Source organism: Cololabis saira, chromosome 11 (assembly GCF_033807715.1).
Source record: "Cololabis saira isolate AMF1-May2022 chromosome 11, fColSai1.1, whole genome shotgun sequence".
Classification (NCBI taxonomy): Eukaryota; Metazoa; Chordata; class Actinopteri; order Beloniformes; family Belonidae; genus Cololabis; species Cololabis saira.
The window spans coordinates 16,175,096-16,200,006 of NC_084597.1; the positions used below are offsets into that span (position 1 = coordinate 16,175,096).

Genomic DNA, 24,911 nt, shown 5'->3' on the forward strand with positions numbered 1-24,911 from the left:
GGGTTGACCTATACAACGTAGTCCTGAAAAACTCCTTGGTGGGAGGTGGTGAAGACTCATCGGTCATCTATTTTAGGGAGGGGTCTTCTTACGTACGCAAACACAGCAACCATCTCGTCTCCTTCCATGTTTCCTAGCATCTGCCTTATCTTTCTTCCTCGTCTTCTCCTTCTTTTATTTATTTATTTTATTAGCAATTAAACAAAAACAACAAAAAGCTGCGCAGTCCTGCCCCCAACTAGTATGGAGGGTCGGTTTGGCTTTACTGTTACAGTAACACAACCACTGAAAGGACAGAAGAACTCCCCCCTGTCACAGGTCCCACCTTTGTTAGTTTGACCCTGGCGCCCGAAAACGGAAACCCACCTAAAGTCTGCTACCTCTATTTAGAAGCGAAGAAAAGCACGACAGCAGCTTGTAATGTCAGCAGTTCAAACATTTCAAGTAAAAAAACCACAAAGAAAAGCATCCACCGGACGCATTCCTCTAAAGGTCCATTAAAGATGTGCGGTGAAATGGATGAAGACGATGCCACGACTTTAGAGATTACAGAGGGGTCAGTTTCACAGAACTGGACATCTGCTGTTATCTGTTAACTCGATGGGTTCTGAAGCCTATTGGAAAACCTCCAGCCAGAATGTAGTTTGTTAGTAAACATTAGAGTACACCACCAAGGGTCACCAATAAAGCCTGACTTATACTTCTATGATAAAGCGACACGTTACTATGATGTAGGTGTGAACCTGAAGGCGTAAACTGCTGTCAACAGAGTATGTTTTGGTTTTTCAGACCATTTTAGCACCTTTTGGTTAAGAGTACACCATTATTTTCAGTCCTTCCCAGCAGCAGCAAGTGAAGAAACACCTCTGCAGGCTGAATTATCAAATGAATCCAGCTAATTCAATCTGATTCAGACAAGCCAGCCAGTGGCCAACTGCTTCAAATGTAGGGACATGTTATATCCATAGAAATGTTTACATTTGCATTAGGTGTACAGTAGTAGTAGTAGTAGTAATAGCAGTAGCAGTAGTAGTAGCAGTAGCAGTAGTAGTAGTAGTAATAGCAATAGCAGTAGCAGTAGCAGTAGTAGTAGCAGTAGTAGTAGCAGTAGCAATAGCAGTAGTAGCGGCAGTAGTAGTAGCAGTAGTAGTAGTAGTAGTAGTAGTAGTAGTAGTAGTAGTAGTAGTAGTAGTAGTAGCAGTAGTAGTACCAGTAGTAGTAGTAGTAGTAATAGCAGTAGCAGTAGTAGTAGCAGTAGTAGTAGTAGTAGTAGCAGTAGAAGTAGCAGTAGTAGTAGTAGTAGCAGTAGTAGTAGTAGTAATAGCAGTAGCAGTAGTAGTAGCAGTAGTAGCAGTAGCAGTAATAGCAGTAGTATTAGCAGTAGCAGTAATAGCAGTAGCAGTAGTAGTAATAGTAGCAGTAGTAGCAGTAGTAGTAGTAATAGCAGTAGCAGTAGCAGTAGTAGTAGCAGTAGTAACAGTAGCAGAAGCAGTAGTAGTAGCAGTAGTAGTAGCAGTAGCAGTAGTAGTAGTAATAGCAGTAGCAGTAGTAGCAGTAGCAGTAGCAGTAGTAGTAGCAGTAGTAGTAGCAGTAGCAGTAGCAGTAGTAGTAGCAGTAGCAGTAGCAGTAGTAGTAGCAGTAGTAGTAGTAGTAGTAGTAGTAGCAGTAGTAGTAGCAGTAGTAGTAGTAGTAGTACCAGCAGTAGCAGTAGTAGTAGCAGTAGTAGTAGTAGTAATAGCAGTAGAAGTAGCAGTAGTAGTAGCAGCAGTAGTAGTAGTAGTAGCAGTAGTAGCAGTAGCAGTAGTAGCAGTAGTAGTAGTAGTAGCAGTAGCAGTAGCAGTAATAGCAGTAGCAGTAGTAGTAGCAGTAGCAGTAGTAGTAATAGTAGCAGTAGTAGTAATAGCAGTAGTATCAGTAGTAGTAATAGCAGTAGCAGTAGTAGTAATAGCAGTAGCAGTAGTAGTAGCAGTAGTAACAGTAGCAGAAGCAGTAGTAGTAGCAGTAGTAGTAGCAGTAGTAGTAGTAGTAATAGCAGTAGCAGTAGTAGCAGTAGCAGTAGTAGTAATAGCAGTAGCAGTAGTAGTAGCAGTAGCAGTAGCAGTAGCAGTAGTAGTAGTAGTAGCAGTGGTAGTAATAGCAGTAGTAGTAGTAGCAGTAGCAGTAGCAGTAGTAGTAGTAATAGCAGTAGCAGTAGTAGTAGTAATAGCAGTAGCAGTAGCAATAGCAGTAGTAGTAGTAGTAATAGCAGTAGCAGTAGTAGTAGTAGTAGTAGTAGTAATAGCAGTAGCAGTAGCAGTAGTAGTAATAGCAGTAGCAGTAGCAGTAGTAGTAGTAGTAGCAGTAGCAGTAGCAGTAGTAATAGTAGTAGTAGTAGTAGTAGTAGTAGTAGCAGTAGTAGTAGTAATAGCAGTAGCAGTAGCAGTAGCAGTAGTATTAGTGTCTTATTTTTAATCTTATTCATCTGAAGGAAAAATGAAAAGTTCAACCTGATTTTCACTTTCCAACTCCAAATATGTGTCTCATGTCAGTTTGAAGACTCACCTAATTTGCTTTGCATAGCTGACTTCAATCTCCGATCGCTCCTTCACAAATTTGGTGTACTTCTCCACAAATTCAATCCCCCACTGCGTATGCTTCTCCAAGTTGTCAAACTGATCCTGTAGTGAAGAAAAAAGAAGGTGCATTGATGATTACATCATTCAAAATGAAGTAATTCCTTATCTTTTACAATGGAGACACACAAATGAAGTAAACATTCAATCAACTTGATCATGATGATATCATGGTGCAGGAGCGGCAGGACAAACAAAGGTATCCATCTTGGAATCAGAGGAGCAAAGTTTTTACAGATTCTTACAGCCAACACGGTTGATTATGTAAAGCTGCACAATTTATGGGCAAAACCAAAAATCACAGTATTGATTCACATGCAGATTCACGTATTGATTTATTTCCATACATTTACAAATTTCCTGATGTTATTCGTTGTGTAACAAAACGCTTGTTGATTCACCGGTCGAGCCAGAGATTTGCAAATTATTTACAAAAGGTGTAGCAGCGGTGTGAGGGAGGAAACAAAAAACACTCCACACGTGTGACTACAAACACGACCAAGCCGGAGTTTAGCAGCAAGGTAGAGAAGCTGCAGAAATAAATACCGCCAACAGTGGTGGAAGAGGCTGAACCTTGCTCGACCAACCGTATTATATACTTTGTCGCTTGCTTTACTGGGGCTGCACGATATAAATAAAAACATGCAATATCATAATTGAATAAGGTGATAATTATAAACAAACACACATACGATTAATAGCCTGACGGCTCAGAGCCATGTCTAGAAATAATACGGTATGAGAACAATCCATAGGGCCTCCTCATCCACAGGGCAGCACCAGCGGTTGTTATCAAACTGCCTTTGGTCAGAGTCGGTCAGTGTCGGTCAGCGTCGGTCAGCGTTACCATCAATCAGACCAACAAACACGGTTACGTGTTCCGAGTGACGGAAACGAGTCAATTGGAGAGTGAGTTGTGTTGAAGAGTAAATTAAACTTTTGCTTCAGCCTGTCAGCAAAATTATCTGATGAAAAAAAGAATAACATTAAAAAAATCAGTTAGGGTCTCTGATTGGAAAAGTATACACTGTGGTGTTGCCTAGCATCATGGCTATCATCTGCTGAGGCTGAAGCTACATCTCCATCGCGCAGCACCGGAAACCCTGCAAACACCGGCAGCGAAAGCGAAACTGAGGCCAGTGCCCCGGGACGCTCAAGAAGCGACTGCGATTCCCGTGGCAGCACTTTATGGGATGCTGTTTGAGTAACGTGACCAAAGACATCAGGGACTAGTTGCCATGGAACTCAAAGATGAAGAACGAAACAATCCTCTGATTACAAAACACTGTAACGGTTAGTGAAAACAGACGCCGGGGAGGTAATGTTACGCATTCATGGGATGGTTTTGAATGCACAGCTTGGGAATGGAGGCAGAATAAAGAGGGAATCTATAGTTTCTATGTGTGAAAATGGCCAACCTTGAAAGTCCCGTTTAGACACTACATGCTTTTTTTTCTGTTGAGTGCAATAAATATTTTCACACACAAGAAGAATATTGTGATTAATTCAGTTTGGTGGATATAATGCAGCCCAATTTTTTTATACAATCGGGTCTCTCTCAACCATAATCATTTGACATACACGATATGAATAAATTAACATTTTTCACCCTCAGTTACGAATCAGACAAAAGCATCTGCATGAATCCTTCAGAAACTGGCTTCCTGGTTATTCATGCACTCATTCTGAGCTCCATGCCAGTGTGACAAATAACTTTCCCTTCAATATCTAAACTTGATTTGGTAGTATTTCCATCATGGGGATTGAGTGAAGCTCAAGGTAAAATAAAGGTGTCGGGAGTCCGCAGCACTGATAACCGCACACAACTGTTCAGGCTGAACTCGAATTGTAGTGAAAATATGAGCCTCGAGTTGGCTGAGGTCAAGTCATGAAATTCATCAGCTCAGAGAAGAATGCACACACATACCTTCACACATCACAGCTCAATTCATAGCTACTTTAAAAACCAATCGTGATAGCACAAACTTTGTAAGATTTTAAAAGATGGACCAAAAAAATTAATTATAAAGAAAACCTTGGTGTAGCTCCAACAGTCCCCCATCCTCTCCTCCACCATGTCTGGCTCCCTCCCTCTGAGTCCAGCTAATAGCACTTGCAGCGGGATGAACTAAGCAGGTGTCAGCAGAAAAAAAAAAGGATTCAAGGATTCTCTGAGAAAACCATGAAGCTTACTGCAGGACTGCTTCAAGATATGTGCACTAAAAGCTTTGTGACACTCTAGACACAGGAAGCGGTTGCGGTGATGAAGAGGTGTACTGTCGCCTACAAAGTTATGCAGCATGTGCAACTTCAAGTGAGCATCAGTAGCTTTTTGTATGGTTGACTTGATTCAAGCAGAAAGGTCAAGGCCATCCAGTTTTGTGGCGTGGCAGTAACCTGGACTATGACAGTGTCCTCAACACCTCTGATGAACAGCCCTCGCAAACTCGACGCCTCCCAATTGAAGTACTCAAGGAAAACAATGGTGGGTCTCTGAGTGACAGGGACTTTCCAGTCTCCATTGTTTGTCAGTTTCAATGAGAAATCAGTCATCAACAAGCCACTCAACAGAAGAAAGACAAGATTAAAACCAAACAATTAGATGTTTTTCAATGAAATAATGAGGCAACTCCTCTGCTTCACCAGTCAGCGTTGTTTTCCAATGCTTGCAGAGACACATTTGCTGCTTTTTTTTTCTGTTATGACCTCCTTTCCTTTTTATGACCAAAGGGTTGCTCACTCCTCTGGAACCTTGTGATCTAACCTACTTCAATGTAACCATCCAGCAAAACAATCAGGGCACAAAAAAAACACACACACACACACACAAGGAAGAGCACACGTCAGCGCCACTACATCACACACAAAAACGTCCTTTACTCCAGCACACACATTTCTCACATTACCCTTTTCTGCAGGGGCACCATCTTATCCACAGCATGGAATGTGTACCCTTTGAATCATCCAAATCCGGGAAAATGTCCATTCAACTCGTCACTACCCCCTCCAAAAAACAAATGAGCGCAGCAAAAAATAAAATAAACAAAAAAAGCTCAGGTTAGGTTGGTGAGATCATCTGCAAGACCTTTTTGGTTGACCGTATCCAAAGTGCAGCAAGTGCACATCAGTAAGACAATGGTTTGGGAACAATGCCCAATGACCCCCCCATTCCCACTACTCCCACTCAAAAACAAAAAAGAAACTGCCCAGCTGTGGCAAGTATTTCCCAATTTTCTGGAAAGGAACAGGAATCCAAAAGAAAAGGGGAGGAAACGGTTGTAGAGCCGGCTCTCTCTGCAACACGCTCCGAATATGAGGTCACGGCTGCCTACAGCATTCAGGCTTAATGCTCCATCAGGCATAAGGTGGAATAAGTGAGAAGGGAGAGGAGGATGGTGAGACAGAGAGAGGGAGACAGAGAGAGAGAGAGGGAGAGAGAGAGAGACAGGAAAAACAAAGGGAGGGGGCTTGAAAGAAACTGAGGAGGCGGGATTATACGCAGAGGGGATTACACATGAGGGGGGGATTCGAGACCATACTGTAGAGGCTTCATAAATTGTGTCACTATCTACAAAGTATAAAAAAATCCTAAAAAATAAACAGAAAAATATATTAAAACACTGACTTAAAGCTTATGATCCATCTTGTGATGAGTCATTGTGAGATCCTGAACCTTTTGATGGGGCGTAATGGAAAAGCAATCGATGAAGCAATTTCCAAGACACAAGAAAAAATATCAGGTTTATAAATTATGGATTCGAGAGAGGAAACTAAAAAAAAAGAGCATAACAGATAATGACAATTGAATTACTGAGACGACTTCTCGCATCAACCTTCTGTCATTCCAGTGAGTGAAGTACTTAACACCATGAAAAATAAATTAATCTCTGACCAAAGAGAGCAGATCTGATGACAAAAATCTGCTGACTGCAACACTCTCTTCTCTCACCGGGTACGACTATCTTTGAAAATTAAACAAGCTCTAAATAAGTCTATTTTTAGGCTGATTAATGCTTTATTTCAGTTTCCAAGGATTTGTCTGGTTGATCAGACTGAATGGGGGCTCATTACTGGCTGTCAGGTCTAAAGCCGACAGAGAGTCTGTAGAAAACCTGATGATCACTGGTTGCTCTCTGCTCTTATTGGCTGATATCACCAGGTCCTAACCTCAGACCTCATGCATCCAGCCCAAGACTTCCTCTAAGCACTGCACTCTGGCAGATGCTTTAGCTCCCTCAGGTCGCACACCTCTAGAGTCCCGTGGGTAATACACACTTTAAACTCTGTACAAAAAAACGCATACCTTTTGTGCAAGCTGTGCATCTTCCACTTAATTTTAAGATATTGCATCAACAAAATCAACATTCCTCACTTGGCTAGCCATTTTCAGATTTATCAGAATGGGAAAATCCTCGTCTCAACTAGCAACAATGAGGAAACTATTTGATATTTTCATGAAGAGGGCATCCTTTAGGTATCTCAGTTGTGAGAATTCAAATGCTTTTTTTAAGCCAACAAATGAAATATACCGTATTTTCTGGACTATAAGCCGCACCTGTATATAAGCCGCATCCGCTCTATTTGTAAAAAAACAATAAAAAAAAGATATACAAGCCGCACCTGTATATAAGCCGCACCCGCTCTATTTAAAAAAAAAGATATGCAAGCCGCAAATATTTATGTTGTTAGATTAGACATTTACTACATGTACAGAACCATTTTGAACTGTAAATGATGTACATGTTTGTACCTAAATAGATCTTTCCTAACAGTGTCTTTTAACACGGCAGCAACTTTGCTGATTAAAACAGGACAGAACCAAGAGAAAATAACCGGTATTTATTTATCTATTTATCTGTTTGAAATCTGCTTCTACCTACTTCTATCTGCTAAAGAAGAAGTAGCGTATTCTTCTTTGCATTAATTTTGTCTTAGTTTTTATTCTAATTCCGGATAGAGCACCCGAGCGGTGGAAGAAAAATCCACAGAATAGCTGCACCTTTGTATAAGCCGCATGGTTCAAAACCTATGAAAAAAGTAGCGGCTTATAGTCCAGAAAATACGGTACTTGGATTTTGCACAGCTGGTAAGTTAAATTAGGGATTAAAGGCACAGGTTCAACTATGAAAAGTAGTAACCAAAAGAATTCCGTCCATCTGTCCATTCTTCAGCTATACCCGTGTCTCCTTATTCGTGTTTACTGGGTCTGCGGGAGCATGAAGTGGGATGGGCTCCACACTTTATTTCCATTTCTGGCTATGAATGCAACTCCTTCCAGAACAAAGACATAAATAAAGACAGGACACAGTCCTAGTGACTTGACCGCACGTAAAGCAGCAGCGTGCCAGGTTTTAGAGTCTTCCTGCTCTTCCTGGATGCAACTTTCACACTTTGAAATCCCTCAGTCACAGTTGGCTGGAACGTTAGCAGCACATGTGCTTCCAGCGCAACCCCCGTACCGAAAACTCCTCGTCCTGACCTTGACTCTCATCGTCTCTTTGATCTGCAGCCCCCAACACCCAACCTTGCTCCTGCAGCAGGGAATATGTGGGGGATCCCTTCGGGATATGAAACGGCCCAACCGTGCTTGTTATCTCAGGCCACAGTCCCACTCGCTGCTATGATCATTCTATTGTGGCAGTACCAAGAAAGAAAATAAACAGAACAGCGTAGATAAATATTTCTCATCATCCAGTAAATGGGAAACAGGTTCAGCTGAGAACAAAGGAGACACTTACTGTAGATGTTGCTAAATATACCGCATGTAGGTTGTACGAAAACAAACACATGCTTGTTTTAAGGATCAACCTCCTGACCTGTAGCACCCCTCCTAAGCAGTGCCGGGGATTATGGAGCAGGTTTACGTATCAGACCAGCAGTTAATCTGAACTAATGCACATTATTTAGCAACCACTTCAATCCAAATCTCCCAAGATTCCAGTTCTTTTATCACACACAGAACAAAGAGGCGAGCCTGACGTATGAGCACTTCCTTTCATGCCGTCTATCTGCAGGTCAGAGCAAATGATCAATATCTTTTTTTACCACAGGGGGCAGTAGAGAGCAATAAGCCTTCTGCTTCAAAATCACTAAAAGAGATGATGAAGCCCATCCATTATAGATGGAAAAGGTTTTTTTTTTATTATTATTATTTATTTAGTGTCCAGGACATTAAGGAAAAAATGATGAAGAAGTGCACAATAAAAAACGTTATAAAACTGAGTTGATGAAACAAAGGAACAGGAAGAAGAAAGATGCAGGTTGTGTGAACTGAATCATGAAAGTCAGTCGTGTAAATGAGCAACTGGATGGTAAAATAATAAACACTCGTGGGAACTTCCTGGTTTGTTTGGGTCTTGGAGCCTTGTAGAGGTCGCTTTGACACTCTGACCATCAACTAAGGGGATTGCAACGAAAAATACACGAGAAACAAGACAGGGCCGCTCATCCATCGAATAAGGGGAAACTACACATAAGACAGAAGTTTCCACATTAGGATACACATAAATCTGGATAAACATCAGTCATGAAAACACATTAAACTGTAATATTTAAAGAAATAAAAATACAAATTCTGCACATTTTCCAATAACAACATTTTGACAGTAATCATTCACAGTTGTCCAGTTTTAAAGAAAAAAAAGCTTTTCATCTAATTTACTTTGTGGTGTATTTGTGGTGTAACTGTGTATTTACACCTGATGAACTTATTAACAGAGTTTTACCAGTCAGTCTCTCTAAATTTCACAAAGTTTCCAAACTTAGTAACACGCTTTCACAATGTGTCAGTGACGTGCTTACAGTATATGGAGCTTCACCACTGACAAGAAATGTGTTCAAAAAGAGACTAGAGAAAAAAAGAGAGAAACAAACAAACAGAGAAAGAAAAAAAAGAAGAAAAAAAGACAAAAAAAAGAAAGTGATAGCGCAGGAGGTGATTCACTGAGGCTGCCGGGATAGATGTAAGGCTGCAGGGAGGACAATGGGACAAGAAACCATTTGATGCTTTGTCTTCTTTTTTTGTGGCACATGTGTTGACCAAGGAGTGAAGGCAGCAGGACTGGGAGGGGGTCTCCAGCTGCTCAATAGAAGAGCTAACATCTGTTCTTTGTTATTCTTCTACACCTGCTAAATACCTCTCACATTCAGAGCCATTTCCATCATTTCAAAACATACCAAACCAATTGCAAGTGGAGGGGAGGCTTTATGTAATGACCATACAGGAGTGTCCAATCTAATATTCACAATTACCAAGATGGCTGCAGAATGGTAAAAACACGTTGATGTAGGGCTGGGCGATATGGACCAAAAGTCATATCTCGATATTTTCTAGCTAAATGGCGATACTCGATATATATCTCGATATTTTTTCTGTGCCTTAATTGGGGTTTCCCCCACAGCATTATAGCATAGCATCTCTGTTAGCTTCATTTTTTTCTGAGGCAAACCCTTAAAAAAACAGTCAGTTTTAATACAAAGCCTCGTGCCAAATGTCACACAGGAACCTTTATTAACAGAGGTCTGCACAATATCAAAATGTATAAAACAAATGAAATAAAAATAAACTGCCTGCATATATAGAATAAAAATGCTTCTTGAATAAAATAAAACAAATATCCCTTTCCTGCATAACAATTAAATTAAAATACACTGTGCAATTAATACAATGTAGACAGTAACAGGCAGACTTTTCCACTGAGGTTGCCAGTTGTGCAAATAAAAAAACATTTGTGCAAATCTCAAATAAAACATTCAAGTCAATTTGTCACAAAATAAGCTATATCAAAATCATTAAAAAAAAATGTAAAAAAAAAAAAAAAAAAAAAAAAAATCGATATAAACGACATTGTCTCGTACCATATCGTGTTTGAAAATATATCGATATATGGGTCATTCCAGAATTGGAGGACATTTGACGTCCCACCCATGAAATTTCAAATAAACTGTGTACAAAATACATAATCATCAAGTTTTTGTGTAAGTTTTACTAGTCCTTACACCAAATCTAAATCATCTGGGGGAAACAATGTTTTGAAAATATTTTTAAAAATACCAAATAAGTTGGGAGTAGCCCCTAATATGCCATTTCCCCTGGTCCCAGCCCCTTGGTGACCAAATTGAATATCAGATAAAACTGTTAAAATTACATTTAAATCTACTTTCTTTTGTATTTGTTTGTCCATAAATGTCTCTTGTAGATGTGGAAAGCAATTTTTTTATCAAAAAAATATTTTAAATAAGTATTATTACGAATGGAATCTATGTCCCACACTTTGGCTGCAATCCTGTTACCTTAAGCTTTTTAGCATGGTAGAAGAAGAAGAAAGGTGCGTGTCACATGACACATTGGAAATTACATCATCAAACACTTTACCTTCAGCATGGGTAGAGCACAGGTATGTCCTCTCTTCTATTTTTCATATTTTTATAACATTGTCAGCCTTGCTTGGATGTCTCAATCTATCACCAAGAACCCTGTTACGCATATTTCCAGTATAATATGAATACTTTAAAAAAGGTTTTTACTTATTTACTTATGTAAGAGTGTTCTCTTGGTAAATGCTAACAGTTAGCTAAATAGCTAGCTTCATCTTTTGAGAAAAAGCTAACATTAGCATGGATTTGCAACCCTGTTAGTGGCAACCCTGTTACTGTGAGGGGCAACCCTGTTGCTGTGATTAGAGTAACAGGATTGCAACTCCTCAGTTTACTCAGAATTCAAAACCATTATTCATGGTCCAAATAAATATTTTACAAATAGTAAACTAATTGAGTTTAGTCTACATATTTTAAACAATTCAATTGTATTATTTTATTTTTCTTTCAGAGTGATGGTCCACCCCTCAGCGCTGCTGAAAAGCAAAGGCGCTATCGCGCTAGGCGTGATGCTGATCCAGAGAGGAGACAGCAATATTTAGAAAAAGAGAAACAGAAATGGAAGGAAGACTTAAAAACAGGGAAGAAGCTATTGCAAAAAGACCGCACGGAGAGAGCACAGCGTGTCCAGCGAAAGAGATGGAAAGAGGCACATGAGAGGTGCAACGCAAGGAAGAAGACGCTCAAAGCATTGAACACCCCTCCTATGAGCCCTGCATCTCCAGTCACACCAGAAAACCCATTGAGGGCCCAATTGCCAGATTCTAGCTCCACCTCTCAATCTGGGACTTCAATGTTAGGGTACAATAAAGTAAATGAGGAATGCATGTTATTGTAAGCACATTCTGCTAATAGTTGCAATGTTCAATTTGCAACATGTAAACATGTTTTTCTGGCCGTTGAGGGATGATCTCAATTGGTATCCATTTGAGGATATGCTGACAATAATTCCTCCACCAGAGAAGGTCAACTCCCGCCACTTGGCCATTGCAAGCGAAATATGGAATACTCTGGTCAGCCATGAAAAGTAAATCTGAAAATGAGGTGGCAGAAGTTAGCCAAGTGTTAATGTGGATCTGTTGAAAAGCTGTCTGTTTTTGTTTGCAAGTTGAGATAATTGCTGTGGGACGTTCTACCATGACCCCAATGTTTACAGTGCCAATGCACCAATGTGCCAATGTACAGAATGTGTACCATTTGTTGTTGTTTCCAGTTTTGCACTTTTTTCCGCACTTTTTTGGGGGGCTAAAAAAGCAAATATTATATTATTTCATGAGAAAAAGAAAATTCAAAGAATTAAAAACATTCAAAGAATATCTTTGTTGTCTTGAGCATTTACTTTACACATTTATTTAATGATCTATGCTGAAAAATAATGTAGATAGCAAACCAGTTACTTAACCACAACCCTGTTACACTCATTTCAACCCTGTTACCATATAATTTTAATCAAAAATAATAATAAATGGCTTTCTCAGCTTACAAGGGTTTGACCTTTTGTCATTTAAGCTCTTTAACCAACAATATGCATGAAGTTGTAGAGCAAATATCTTAAAATACATACTGATATTAGTAAAGTGAAACATGTCCTTATTGAAAAGTTGAGTACAATAGATTTTGAAAGTTTCTTAAATGAATTTAAATCAACTCATATCTGAAATCTAATAGTTATTTAGAGAGAATGTTACTTATTTCACCTAATGGTAAAGGAATTATATCTATTTATTTAAATTGTGATACTTTTTCAGGTCCCTGGCTGTTGGTAACAGGGTTGCGCCAATTATAGCAAACAATAAATTTAACATTTAATAAAAAATTTGTCTTTAATGTCTGAGCTGAGCCAATCAAGATTTTGATAGTTTATTACCTAGTATTGATGTGTACATAACTGAAAATGGTAAAATATCAAGTTTTTTTTCCCAAAATTCTAAAGCCCAAATGTCCTCCAATTCTGGAATGACCCATATATTAAAATCTCGATATATCGCCCAGCCCTACGTTGATGTGACGTGCGTTTTGTTGATACTAGCCTGGCTGTCACTCTGTCTATGTTGCATGATGTTCTTTCTCTGACGGATTGCAATGGAAGAAGCGGTTGCTTTTACACCGGTTGGAAATCAAAGTGAAATCCAGAGGAACCAGACTAATTCTTTGTACCAAAGAGGGAAAAGAGTTATGATGGCTAGACGGGAACTGCAGGGTCACACCCAGGACAAGCCTGTTTCACACTGATTTAAGGAAAACATGGTTCCCAAGCGGTTTTAAATTCTAGTCCATGGTTCTTGGTGCTAAACATAAATCTGATTGTTTCAGTAGTCCCATTGACTCACACACCCTAAACGGTAGTGGTGAGAAACTGCATTCATCCGTAACTGTTGGTGGGCCGATTAAAGCAAAAAACAAACAGCTCGACTGTTCAGGCCAAAGTGCGGTCGAATAAAGCAGTGGCCGAAAATGTACAATTCTCCGGACTTGTTCTCGCAAAGATTAGTCACAGCCTTACAGTACATAACTCAGATCAGCGGCGCATCCAGCCAGGCAGAAACGTCGCTGTCACCCGTGAGCTGGCCGCTGCAGCGACTGGCTGCCTTTTACCACTGTGGGCGTCCGGCAGCAAGAACAAATATTTAGTGGAGATGCCAAACCCCCTCTCGAACACACACCAAGCTCTGTCCAAGAAAGCGGGGCGGAACAATGCTCCTCATAGCCCAAAGTTACCCCGGTTTCGCTGGAAAAGACACACTCATGCAAACAAAGCCAGATGATCATGTGTGACTTTAGTCTAAATGTCTACTAAAAGTCTAAATGAAGAAATAACCATGCAATTTGCTCTCACGTGTTTTTAAAGCATAGGAACATTCTTCATTATCCCCATGTTGAACAAGAAAGAAAAATAAAATCCCCCTGCTCACATGTAGAGCCAAAAACAGTCTGTCCGCAAAACATGAGCAGCTGTTTGTGGTCAGTGAGTGACCCTGTGTGTAAAAGTTCTTGTTTGCATGCCATGAACATAATTATAGAACCAACACCTTGGCCCGTCGGAAATTCAAGAGTGTATGTTGGTTGTCCACATGGCTGCAATTGAAAGGTGCTGGCAATGCGCTTACTATGTACTGTATGCCTGCTTCTACATTGTCCGAGTTTGCCAATCAATCATTAAACCATGAGAGATATTTTGTGTCAGTAGTTGATACCCTTAGTAAGAAAAAACCTTCCTCTGGCGATCAACTTCACATATCGCAAATTTTATCAGGCACTATTTACTTAGCAGCAATAAAACATACCAGAAAGATAGAAAAATCACTAACACAGTGTGTCTTAATGTTTAATCAAAATGCTCTAGTGACAATACTAATATTGCAAATATCCTCTGCTCACTCACAGTGCTGGTCATCTTCATCTGCAGCAGATTCTGCACATACTCTTCAAAAGGACTCGGCGTGTGCTCCTCGTCTTTTTGTTCTTCCACCTCAGTTTTCACGGAGAGGACATTGTCCAGGAAAACGAAAAAGTCACTCTTTCTGCGCAACATGGTCACGGCTTTCATGCAAGGACAGTGTGGAAAAACCAACTCCCGATAAAGTTAATCCATCACAGGGGGAATGAACTACTACAGAGGAACAAGTCCTGGTTGAGCAAACGGATCTTAGTAGAGTTAATGTCCAGAGGATAGTAGCACCTAGTCAACAAAATATCCTAGATCCTGGTGTTAAATTAACATTTTCATCAACCTAAACTCCCCGAGTGAAGGAAGGACGACGTGCGAATTAACGGGTGCAACTGAAATGCTTCTAGCAGCACAGACCTTGATTAGATGACGCTGTTATTAATCTGATTAGTAAACCTCTCCTGTACGTACCTTAAACACCCATTAGGCTACTCAGTGGTTTAATCCCACCAGTCCAGCAAACACACACTCGCCATTGTTCCTGTTGAGTTGTTTTTGTTCCTTCTGGAGGATAAAGCGCTTTAATTCTTATATAATACCTTCCATGAAATCAAGGGAACTCTGAACTTTACAAAATGACCATTATGAAGGTACCGCAATCACAATTTACTGGCTATAATAATTTAAGACCCCGGAACGTGGTGAATCTTATCCTTCATTCAGATTCAAGAAGCTGGGTAATGTATTGGTTGTGGGATTAACACTTAACACTTAACATTTATCATTCATACATCTATCAATCTCACCACATGTTATATGTCGACCAGTGGGTACTCCCCCTTCCATCTTGGGGAATCACAAAGTTGTTCCTCCCCTACTGAGTAATACAGTCAGGTTTCAATTAGAGGGCGTCCGAGGTGAAACCTCGGAAGCTGGAATTATATCAGGACAAACCTCCTCCTTTGTTGTTTTTGCCATTGTGCAACTTCATTACAGTGACCGACCTGGTAGGAACCACTGACTGAGGAAACTACCACTCCATAACACTTGGTGGGAGTGGTGCACCATCTCTTGCATTCATCTCTTGCCTCCCTCTCTCTCTCTTTGGGTTAGAAAGTACCTAACCCAAGGCAGGGACTTTCAACAGCCCTGTAGAAGTTCCCAAAAATGTTCATAACGGGACTGTTACTGGTAATGGGCACGCATCATGTTTGAAGTCCTGTAAAAGTACCCTGAACCCCCACTAATGGTAACTACTGGAAGAACATCTTCTTTGTGTCCATACCACAGATAATAGCAGTTACCAGATCTAAAATAACTGGGTTGGGTTCTTGTTAGCTCCCTCTTTCAGATTAGGGGCTGTTCCAGCATTAAACATATGTTACACCTGTGTGCAGTCAAAGTATGGTACTGTATGCTGATTGGTCCAGACAACGTGATGGTTGAGTTTATGGACCAAATGCTGGCCATTATGTAGTTCAAATGTAGTCGGAAAATGAAATAAAAAACAGCATTCTAATTCATTTTGTGCTCTCTGTTTAGATTAAACATCTCCAAAGTGTGCAAATAGTGGTCAGCAAATCAATCAAAGCTTTTTCTACATCAGTGCACTTCAATCGAGGGTTTCAAGACCTACCTTCCTTAGACGTTTCGCTGATTGGTTCGCTCTCAGTTTGGCATCAAAAGCTGCACAGGTCGGTAAAGGTTGGTGTGATGGAGCGGGGACACATTTAAATGATGCAGGACGTGTCCTGAAGACCTAGTTTGAGGAAAACTGGGGTATTTGTATTTGTATTTGTATTTGTATTTGTATTTATTTATTTAGCACAATTTTAAAAAAAATAGTGCAAGGAGGGAACGAAGCCCAGAGGGCTTGTACAGAGTTCCACTCCCGTCATCTACTGTAAACAGAAGATTAAATGTACAAACATAGGAAAACTCTAATTATAAACATGAAAGAAAACAAGGATACATAATAGAGAATACATTGAAAAATTAGGAAATGAGATGTTTTTTTAGCAATTTTTTGAAGGATATAAATGACAATGTGGACCTCAGAGACATATCTAAATTGTTCCAGAGTTTAGGACCTCTAAATGAAATATTAAACTGATGAAAAGATGTTCGACAGAAGGGTAAATGTAGATTGACACTGTGTCTAGTGCAGTATGAATGCAAGTCAGATGAAAAACTAAAGAAATTATGAAAGGTGTCCGGAAGATCTTGCTTATTGTTGATAAACTTGTGCACAAATAAACATGAGTGAAAAACATTGAGTTTATGAATGGGTAATATAGAGTATTTTTTGAACAGAGGTGCGGATGGATTATGTCTATTGGACATAGAGATTGATCTCAGGAATCTCTTCTGGATTATCAGTAGTTTGTTAAGGAAGGATGGATAAGTTGCAGACCAGACAATATTACAGTAATTCATATACGGAAACAGAAAACTATAATACAAAGTTAAGTGAGCGGAGCGATGGATCAGGGGACAGACTTTCCTCAGTATACCAAGCATCTTCATAGATCTTTTGCATACTTGATCAATATGGTTTTTCCAGTTAAGGCCTTCATCCAGGTATAGTGATTGCTAAATTATGTTTCTAAAATGCAGATGTTCACTTACTGCAATTTTTTTTTTTTTTGTCGTTGATGTTGGCCAATTTCAATCCTGCTTCCTCAAACTGTCATCAACTGCACACATTAACTTAGAGGAGATGTATCAAAAAATGTTTCTGTGCTTTAAAACAAATATTTGGTGTCACTAAATCACAAATGTCATAGAACGTGTAGCCATTTTTTTTTAGCAGTGTCAACCGGACAAAATAATTAATTGAGATGTTCAAATTTCAAGGGTTCTGTTCTGTGACATCACAGACTCAGCTCTGAGCACAATAATCCTGTCTCCCCACTTTATTCCCCATCACATCATCTGTGATCCACTGCTCCTCTGAGGTGAGTTGCAAAGTTTTAAGAGGAAGTCAAAGACCTAGTAGGGAAAAAAGGGGGGGGGGGTCAAATCAACTGTTGGACTCCACCCCTTAAAATCAGCTGCTGTGAACAGAGATGTACTGTACCTCTTGAAAAGGCAGCTTTTACGGTGCATCTCTGTTTATCTTTACAGGTTTTTCGTCAATGTCTCAGATAACGACCATGACGGTGAGCGATAGCAGAGGCTGCAGTGCTTTATGAGCTTTTTAGCCTTTTAACCTTTTTTTAGCCTCATAACATTGAGCATGCTCAGTCAGCAGACCAATTTGTTTTATGTTTTAGTCACATTTCTTCCTCAAACTATTTTTTACCTTCCAGATCTACAATGAAGTTGTGTTTTTTGTTATTTTGTTTTACCCATGGGGAAAACCTCCACAGCATGCTTACCGACTGGAAAGAAATAAAACTAGTGGCTTGCATCGCATGATTTAAACATCAGCCGATCAATCGATGTAGCTGTACTTCACAGTCCGCTCTGAAAAGCTTTTGTTTTAATCCCACTGCATCATGTTTTTTTATCTAACAGAAAATTGGAGAAACACAGCATGAAACCTGCGGTATGCCGATGTGGGGAGTTAATTCTAAGTAAATGACACCCCTGCTGAGCTGCCTACTTATCGTACAGATGCTACATACGTTTCCGTTGATCCTGTTTTCAAGGCAACCGTGCCACGTGCTGTCATGACATGTTTCATTTCAAATGCCTCCACTTGAGAAAAAAACAAAAAAACATGTTAACAACATGTTCCATCACAGTGGATCAAAATATAGTCTTCATGATTACTAGGCTTCCTTGCCAAAAGGTGTCAGCCTTTAAATCAAAGTGTGGCTGTTATGGAGTTCATTGAGAAAAAGTAACACCCAAGGAAGTTTGTAATTAAGTCAATTTCCAAACACGATAAACGAGAGAGACCAGACATGAACTCGTATTCTGTACTTCAGACGTAGAGCCATCTGTGTGTCGTGTGCTTAGAGGTTCAGTTCATAAATAGATCAGTCGGGTTGCTTTTTCTGTCAGTGTCATGTAAGACTTATCTTCGCGCATTTACTCACTGCAGCTCGGCTTCAGATGGCATGAGTCAAATCAGTCCCTCAAGTGTCATGCTTCGCCAGACCGGCGTCCAGCTCTGAGCAACCATGTGTTTCATGACTTTTCTTAGTCTCACGACACGTGTTTTCCCTCTCCTGTACAGCAATGTTGCATTTGACAAGCAGAATTTATATAAGAACTCCTCTTTCTTATATAGTGTTTTAGTAAGGTCCCTGATGAGAAAGAGCCGCTGTTGTAAAACATCTGTACGATCTGTAATTTAAGATATTGCAGCTACTGCTGAGGCCATGAATTTAAACGTTTATTGGAAGATTTATGGATGAATCAAACACCTATTTAATTGATAGGGGGGGTTGGTCTCGATATAATGTACTTCATCTGCTGCTGCGGATTTGTCCCGTAAGTTAACCTGCTGAAGGACACAAGACCGCATCGCAACAGCTGAAAAGAGCTGTTTAGGTGGCTGCTTATTGAAGTTCATCTGTCAAACTGTGTTTCTTTGTTTTGTTAAGTTTACTTTCCATTTAAAACTATGATTTAGGGCTGCACGATTCTGGACAAAATGAGAATCACGATTTTTTTGCTTAGAATTGAGATCACGATTCTCTCACGATTTTTTTCCAATATAAAATTTATTGCACTTATTACTTTAACTTTGCAACAGCTGAACAAAAATATAATAACAATAAACATCTCTTGTCTTCTTTACACAAACCTTTGAATAATTTAAACAATAATAACAATTTTGAACAATATTTGTTCCTCCCTGAGTTGAACACCCTTTCAGAAAGGGGACTTGTAACAGATCCTGTAGTTCTGAGGCAACAAATTATTCCTCTGGCTGCTTTTTGCTGTAACAGCTGACATTGAACATAAAAACAATAAACATCTCTCTTGTCTTTAAATAATTTTAACAATAACAATTTTAACAATATTTATGTGCAATATGTGTCAGGTGATGAGAAAGGTAGATGTTTCTCCAAATGTAATCCACAATCATTAACAAAATATAACAAACATGACAACATGATAGTTGACCATGACAGGACTACAACAACCTAGAACATAGGCCTAGTCCTTTTTTTATGCAGCCATATTTAAAAAAAAAAAAAAAAAAAAAAAAAAAAAAAAAATTTAAATCGTCGTCATTTGGAAATGAGATTGCGTTCAAGCATGAATCGAGATCGCGATTTTTTAACGATTAATCGTGCAGCCCTACTATGATTGCTGAAGCCTTTTTCCACGCTGCTTTGGATGCTTCTCAGACAGGAAGATTTCCACTGGAAGCATTTCCCCTAATCACTTAATAATCAGAAAAATACCTCAAATGCAGATGAGTGGAAGAAGACGAGAGGTCAAGTATTTAGAGCAGGAGAAAACAGAGGAGGGGGGGGAAAGCAGGAGGTTCTGAAGAGGGAGGAGGGATGGATGGGGTTGTTCACCTGACGTGAGACAGCATGTGGTGGAGGAGGATCTACAGTCGGTTGGTTTGACAGGTCGAGACAAGTCAAGAAGGAAGCTGGTGATCTGCTGTTTCCGACAGTGTACGGAGAGAGGGGAACAACATTTACCTCATATCATTTAACTATGAAAATATGCTCAAATCTTTGGCTTGCATGGTTTTAAAGAAGTTCGCTGAATTACGTGGCAGCCCTCGCATTTCAGGAGATGAGTTTCAGGAGATGAGTAAGGATGGAGTTGTTTTAACGCAACAAACAAATTTCATCCTATTGATATTTATCTTATTCTGACTCATATCTGTGTGGATGTTTAGTAAACTGAAATGCGAGACAGTTGCAGGCACCGCTTCCTGATGAAGGTTCGACACCTGCTCAGGAAGACGTAAACTTTAGTTTGGTGGAGATGGAGCACTTTGCTACTAAATAAAGCCGGGCCTCGCGAGAACCTGCCCCCTACACATTCACAGACACACATGTCCACACGTGTTCCATACAGCCGTGTCCTTTTTTAAAAAAAACTGTGTCTCCCTCCAACACATTCACATTTACAACGCTATATTTTGAAGTTGTACTTCTTAAAGTGATGAAAGAAGACTTTCTGAAAGCAGTGACTTGTAGGTCTTAAAAGATAAATGTTGGTATCAATCATAACAATGTGATATAAAAAACCTTTTTGATGTCTTCGTTTTTATAAAATTTGAAAATATAATTTAACTCGTAGGTAGCCATTGTTGTTTACACCACAATGCACTCTGGGTAGTAAGGTCAGTCGGTTGCACCTGCTGGCCCCCGTACACTGTTGTGACTGTTCAACGAGATAATCCAGAGGATAAACATGTCATCTGTTCAGCCATTTCAATTTGAACCCGAGCGCAAGGTCAAGGAGGAGGACAACACTGAAAACATATCTCAAAACGAGCCAAATGAAGACCAAGAAAGACGGGATGAGAGTGGGACAAAATCGATGGTGTCTGTGCAGCAACTGCGTCTCGATGCCAACAGAGAAGGAGAGCGTTTGTTGTCAAGAGTAGGGCGGCAACGATTCATCGGCGTTGTCGACGAAAATCAATAATCAAAATTGTCGACAATGAATTCCATTGTCGACAATTGTCGCCAGACGTGTTTTTCCATTGGAGTGAGGCATCTCACTTCAATACAATCTCTGCCGAGAGTTGCACTTGCACAATAGCGTCTCAGCGCAGCTGCGGGTAATAAAACGTAAAAAGTTTTGGGAGCATTTTAGCCTCGATACGGCGAATAAAAAGATGACTTGCAAGGTTTGCAAAGCCGACCTTGCTTTTCACGGGAGCACGTCGGTAATGCATTTGAAGAGAAAGCACGTCGGAGTGTTGAACGAAACGGACTCGCCTTGGTAAGATATTAAGCGTATTTTGGCTTTAAAAGAGAGCTTTAATGTTATGCCTGACAAAGTATTAAATTAAATTAAATTAAGTCAGATAATTGGAGAAACTGCATTTAGTGTCTGTGGGCGCATCTTGGAAGAGAGACGCACGGGATTGGGACCTCAGTCGGTCAGCAGCATTCTCTCCCTCCACAGCAATCTCATGGCCAAGCGATTCATTTGTTAAATAAATTAGTTTCATTCTTAACTTTGTTTATTTTATGTTATTTATTAGTATTATTTGAGCCACTCACAGCCTACTCTCGATCTTGATATAACCTCAATCATAATTGATGCAGCGCGAAAGGCGAAAAAAGGCTTGTGCGAACATGGCAATGATGGATTTGCATCTAACTAATTATCTTATTATCTAATTATCCATCAAGCTCCACAATGATCATGTTAACATTAAATCAGATAGATTTGTCTGGACATTTCTCTTGCAGGACGGGAGAAGACACTAAATCAATGCATCTCTATTATTGTGCGCCGTGCGGGCATGAATTTTCAGAGTTTTGCGGGAGTGTAACACACACGTTGCGGGCGGTAATGGTCAGAAATTCAGCGGGAGCAGGATGAAGAAAACAGTCCCGCTATAGCAGGGTTCTAGTGCCATCTTTCTTGTGTTTATTATCATTTGCCACATAATTAAAGCAACCTCCTACTAAATTTAAAAAAAATTACTAATTATCCGATTAGTCGACTAATCGTTTCAATAGTCGGTGACTAGTCGACTATTAAAATAGTCGTTAGTTGCAGCCCTAGTCAAGAGCTCATGTTTTTGTCAGCAGCTGTTCACTTTAAGCTATTGTGTGATAAAACGTAATACAATATCAATAATTTATTATTATTAGCATCCACCGCTGTCCTATGCTTTATAAATCATTAGGACAGTGGCGCCGCCAGGATTCAATTTGGTAATAGGCAAAGAAACAGTCCGTCCACTGCTCTATACGGCTAATTTCAAGGTCCCACTCAGCCTGAATATTCCACTATCCATTAGGTAGAGGATAGATTGGTTGGCTATTCAGAGTTCAATAAGTATTTCAAAGATCTTTTTTTCTCAAACAAAACTTTGCCGTGACAAATTGGATAACGTACGCACGGCCCACTACAGATATGGTGACATTATTATGCGCACCTCCACACAAATGCAAACATAAACATTATGGTGTCGGCGCACCAGAAACACAGATGAAAACACAGCTAAACATTAAGGTGACGGCGTACCTACAAAAAAGTAAAAAAAAAAAAAAGTACAGCACCATAAAGCATGAACAAACAATAAAAACACCATAAAATTACCATAAAAGCTCCACCAAAATGATCAGAATAGTCATTAAATTAAATAATGATGTTCTTGCCTATTTGAAGCAAAGCCTCCCCGTTTCGTCAAACTCCGGGGCCACTCAGCCTCTTGTCTGTCATGGTAACATCAAACAGTGGACCCAGCACGTACCAAAAATAAATACAAAAGGGTACGCACAGTGCGTACAGGATTCCGGCTGGCGGCGCCACTGCATTAGGACATACAGTTTAATGCACTGGTAAGATGCGCACGGCTTTGATCATTTTTGCAGATCTCCCGTGCATCACAGCACACGAGAACTTTGAGCCAGTTTGCCTCAACCGAGACGTCTTATGGGCTGCCCTCGTCAGCCTCCACGACCGGGCTCTCCCGGTCGTGTATCTATGTTTTAGATACCTGTCGCAGTTAAACAAACGCTAGCGTCAATAGCTTATCTTCCCAGAGCAACCGAACTACGTCATCGCCCCCAGAGTTTATTGCGCAGGTAAAACATGGCGCCTCCCGCAGGTCAAAATATGTAATAAACATTGTAGATTTTTAAAGCAATTACATTATTTTGTGTTTCTAACAACATATTTTAGTATAAGAGAACAATTGTGGCTTATTAGGGCCTACAAGTCTTAATAACCGGGGTTTCTTTTAAAAGGTTTCTGTGTGTCCTGACACATCTGACAACACTTAAAAAAATAAGATAAAACACCACCTCGATCAGATGAGCAGCAAACTCAGGAGTTTGTCGGTGTCAGATACGTGGATCAACTTTAGGACCAAAAAACAAACATGTACGACAGCCAACCATTTCTGGTGTTCATCTTTAGCACTTGAGCACAGAAACACACAAACAAAACACAGACACACATCACTAGGTATTTTTATGGTATTGAATTGCTGCATCTACCAAATGTGTCAAGTAAAGACCACAGATTATAATCTAAAAAAAAACATGCACCACTTCCTTTAGCCAAATTGAGCAACTTTCGAACTCTTCTATGACAATTTAGAAATAAGTATCATGTTAAAGTTGATCTGCCACTCGCTCTTTTCGCTGGCTGGACACTTTTTAAGGCGTGAGTACTTTTATAGTCAAGATTGCATTAGGAAAGAAAGTCCTCCGTTCACCTCGAACACCGACAGACAAGCACCAATGATCTCCACTCTCTATGTCTCCATGTGTAGTACAATATAGCAGCAGTTTGTACATGGATGGGGACGTGGCTCAGGTTACATCTCGTCAGGGCTCCAGTGACTTCAGCTCAATAGTTGTATACATTTCTGTGTCACAGCAGTGATTAGAGGCTGACTTTACACACAACAGAAGAGGCCGAGATGCTGTAACTGGCCGTGCTGGGAAGGACTGAGTCACTTTTTCTTGGACGACATGAGTAAACTGCTTCGTCCTCCATTTGTGGTCTGAAGACACCTTACAGGGGATGTGTTGTCCGGAAAAAAAATGAGCTTGAAAGCAAATTCTGGCCCCACAAATCACTACCGAGTTAAAAAAAAATATTACAACCTTGTCACTCTGAGAGGGGCCACCTCAGTAGGAAAACATGTCAGCGAGGGAGTGCTTCAGAGGTGCAGGGTGTTGTGACATCACAGGAACTAGACCAGAATCATTCAGCTTCCTCATCTTTAACTCCACCTAAACTTATAACATGTTGCATTTTCTGTAACTTCTGCAGGGACGCAATATTTGATACATGAGGTTAGAATATACCAAGTATTGGATTAGTCTTACTGAAAGTGTAGTTTAATAACTCGCGTAAGCATCTTGATCTGATGGAATTCGAACTATACTTAACTATACTTAAGAAGAAGAAGAAAACTGAAGCACACAGGAAAAGTGTATCACTTCCTATCAGTGCCAGCTAAACAATTTTATCTGTTGTCCTGAAAAACAACATTATAGGTCCACCAGCAAAGCCCAAGAAAGGCTGAAGACGGTTCGACATTCTTTGGTACTGTAGGTATTAGGGCTGTTCGATTTTGCCCAAAAATAAAATCTCGATTTTTTTCTCTCAAAATCCGATTTTCGATTACGATTATTTTGTGAATTGACAAAAGGCAAAGAAATGATTTCAAATATGCTGTTTTTTTATTGAACATTTGCCCCATTGGGCTTTAAGTGCAAACTTTGCTCTTATTAAACCCAAAATGAATGAATAAAGTGCAAAACTCTGTAAAATAAGTTGAAAAAAAGTTTTAAAAAATATAATAAAATATAAAGTTTTATCTCTGAAAAATAAATCAGCAAATCAGCACTTGCAAACATACAGTAAGTTATATTTCCAATTAAATAAAACAAGACATTTTCTAATTA

The 24,911-nt window shown here is 39.8% G+C and overlaps 1 protein-coding gene across 13 annotated transcripts in view; it reads right to left on the reverse strand.

Annotated features, from left to right (window-relative positions):
• LOC133455011 (formin-binding protein 1) overlaps positions 1-24,911 on the reverse strand; it is a 97,024-nt gene that overhangs the window by 57,960 nt on the left and 14,153 nt on the right. For 7 of the 13 annotated variants that reach the window (XM_061733802.1, XM_061733800.1, XM_061733799.1 and 4 more), the window contains exons 1-2: positions 14,371-14,754; positions 2,542-2,657 (exon numbers count right to left, since the gene is read on the reverse strand). In XM_061733802.1, the coding sequence (XP_061589786.1) occupies positions 2,542-2,657; positions 14,371-14,535 (281 nt within the window). In that variant the 5' untranslated portion in view covers positions 14,536-14,754. Of the gene's footprint in view, positions 1-2,541; positions 2,658-5,518; positions 5,908-14,370; positions 14,755-24,911 lie in introns of those variants that run through there. The other 6 variants (XM_061733795.1, XM_061733804.1, XM_061733805.1 and 3 more) reach the window with 4 other exon arrangements.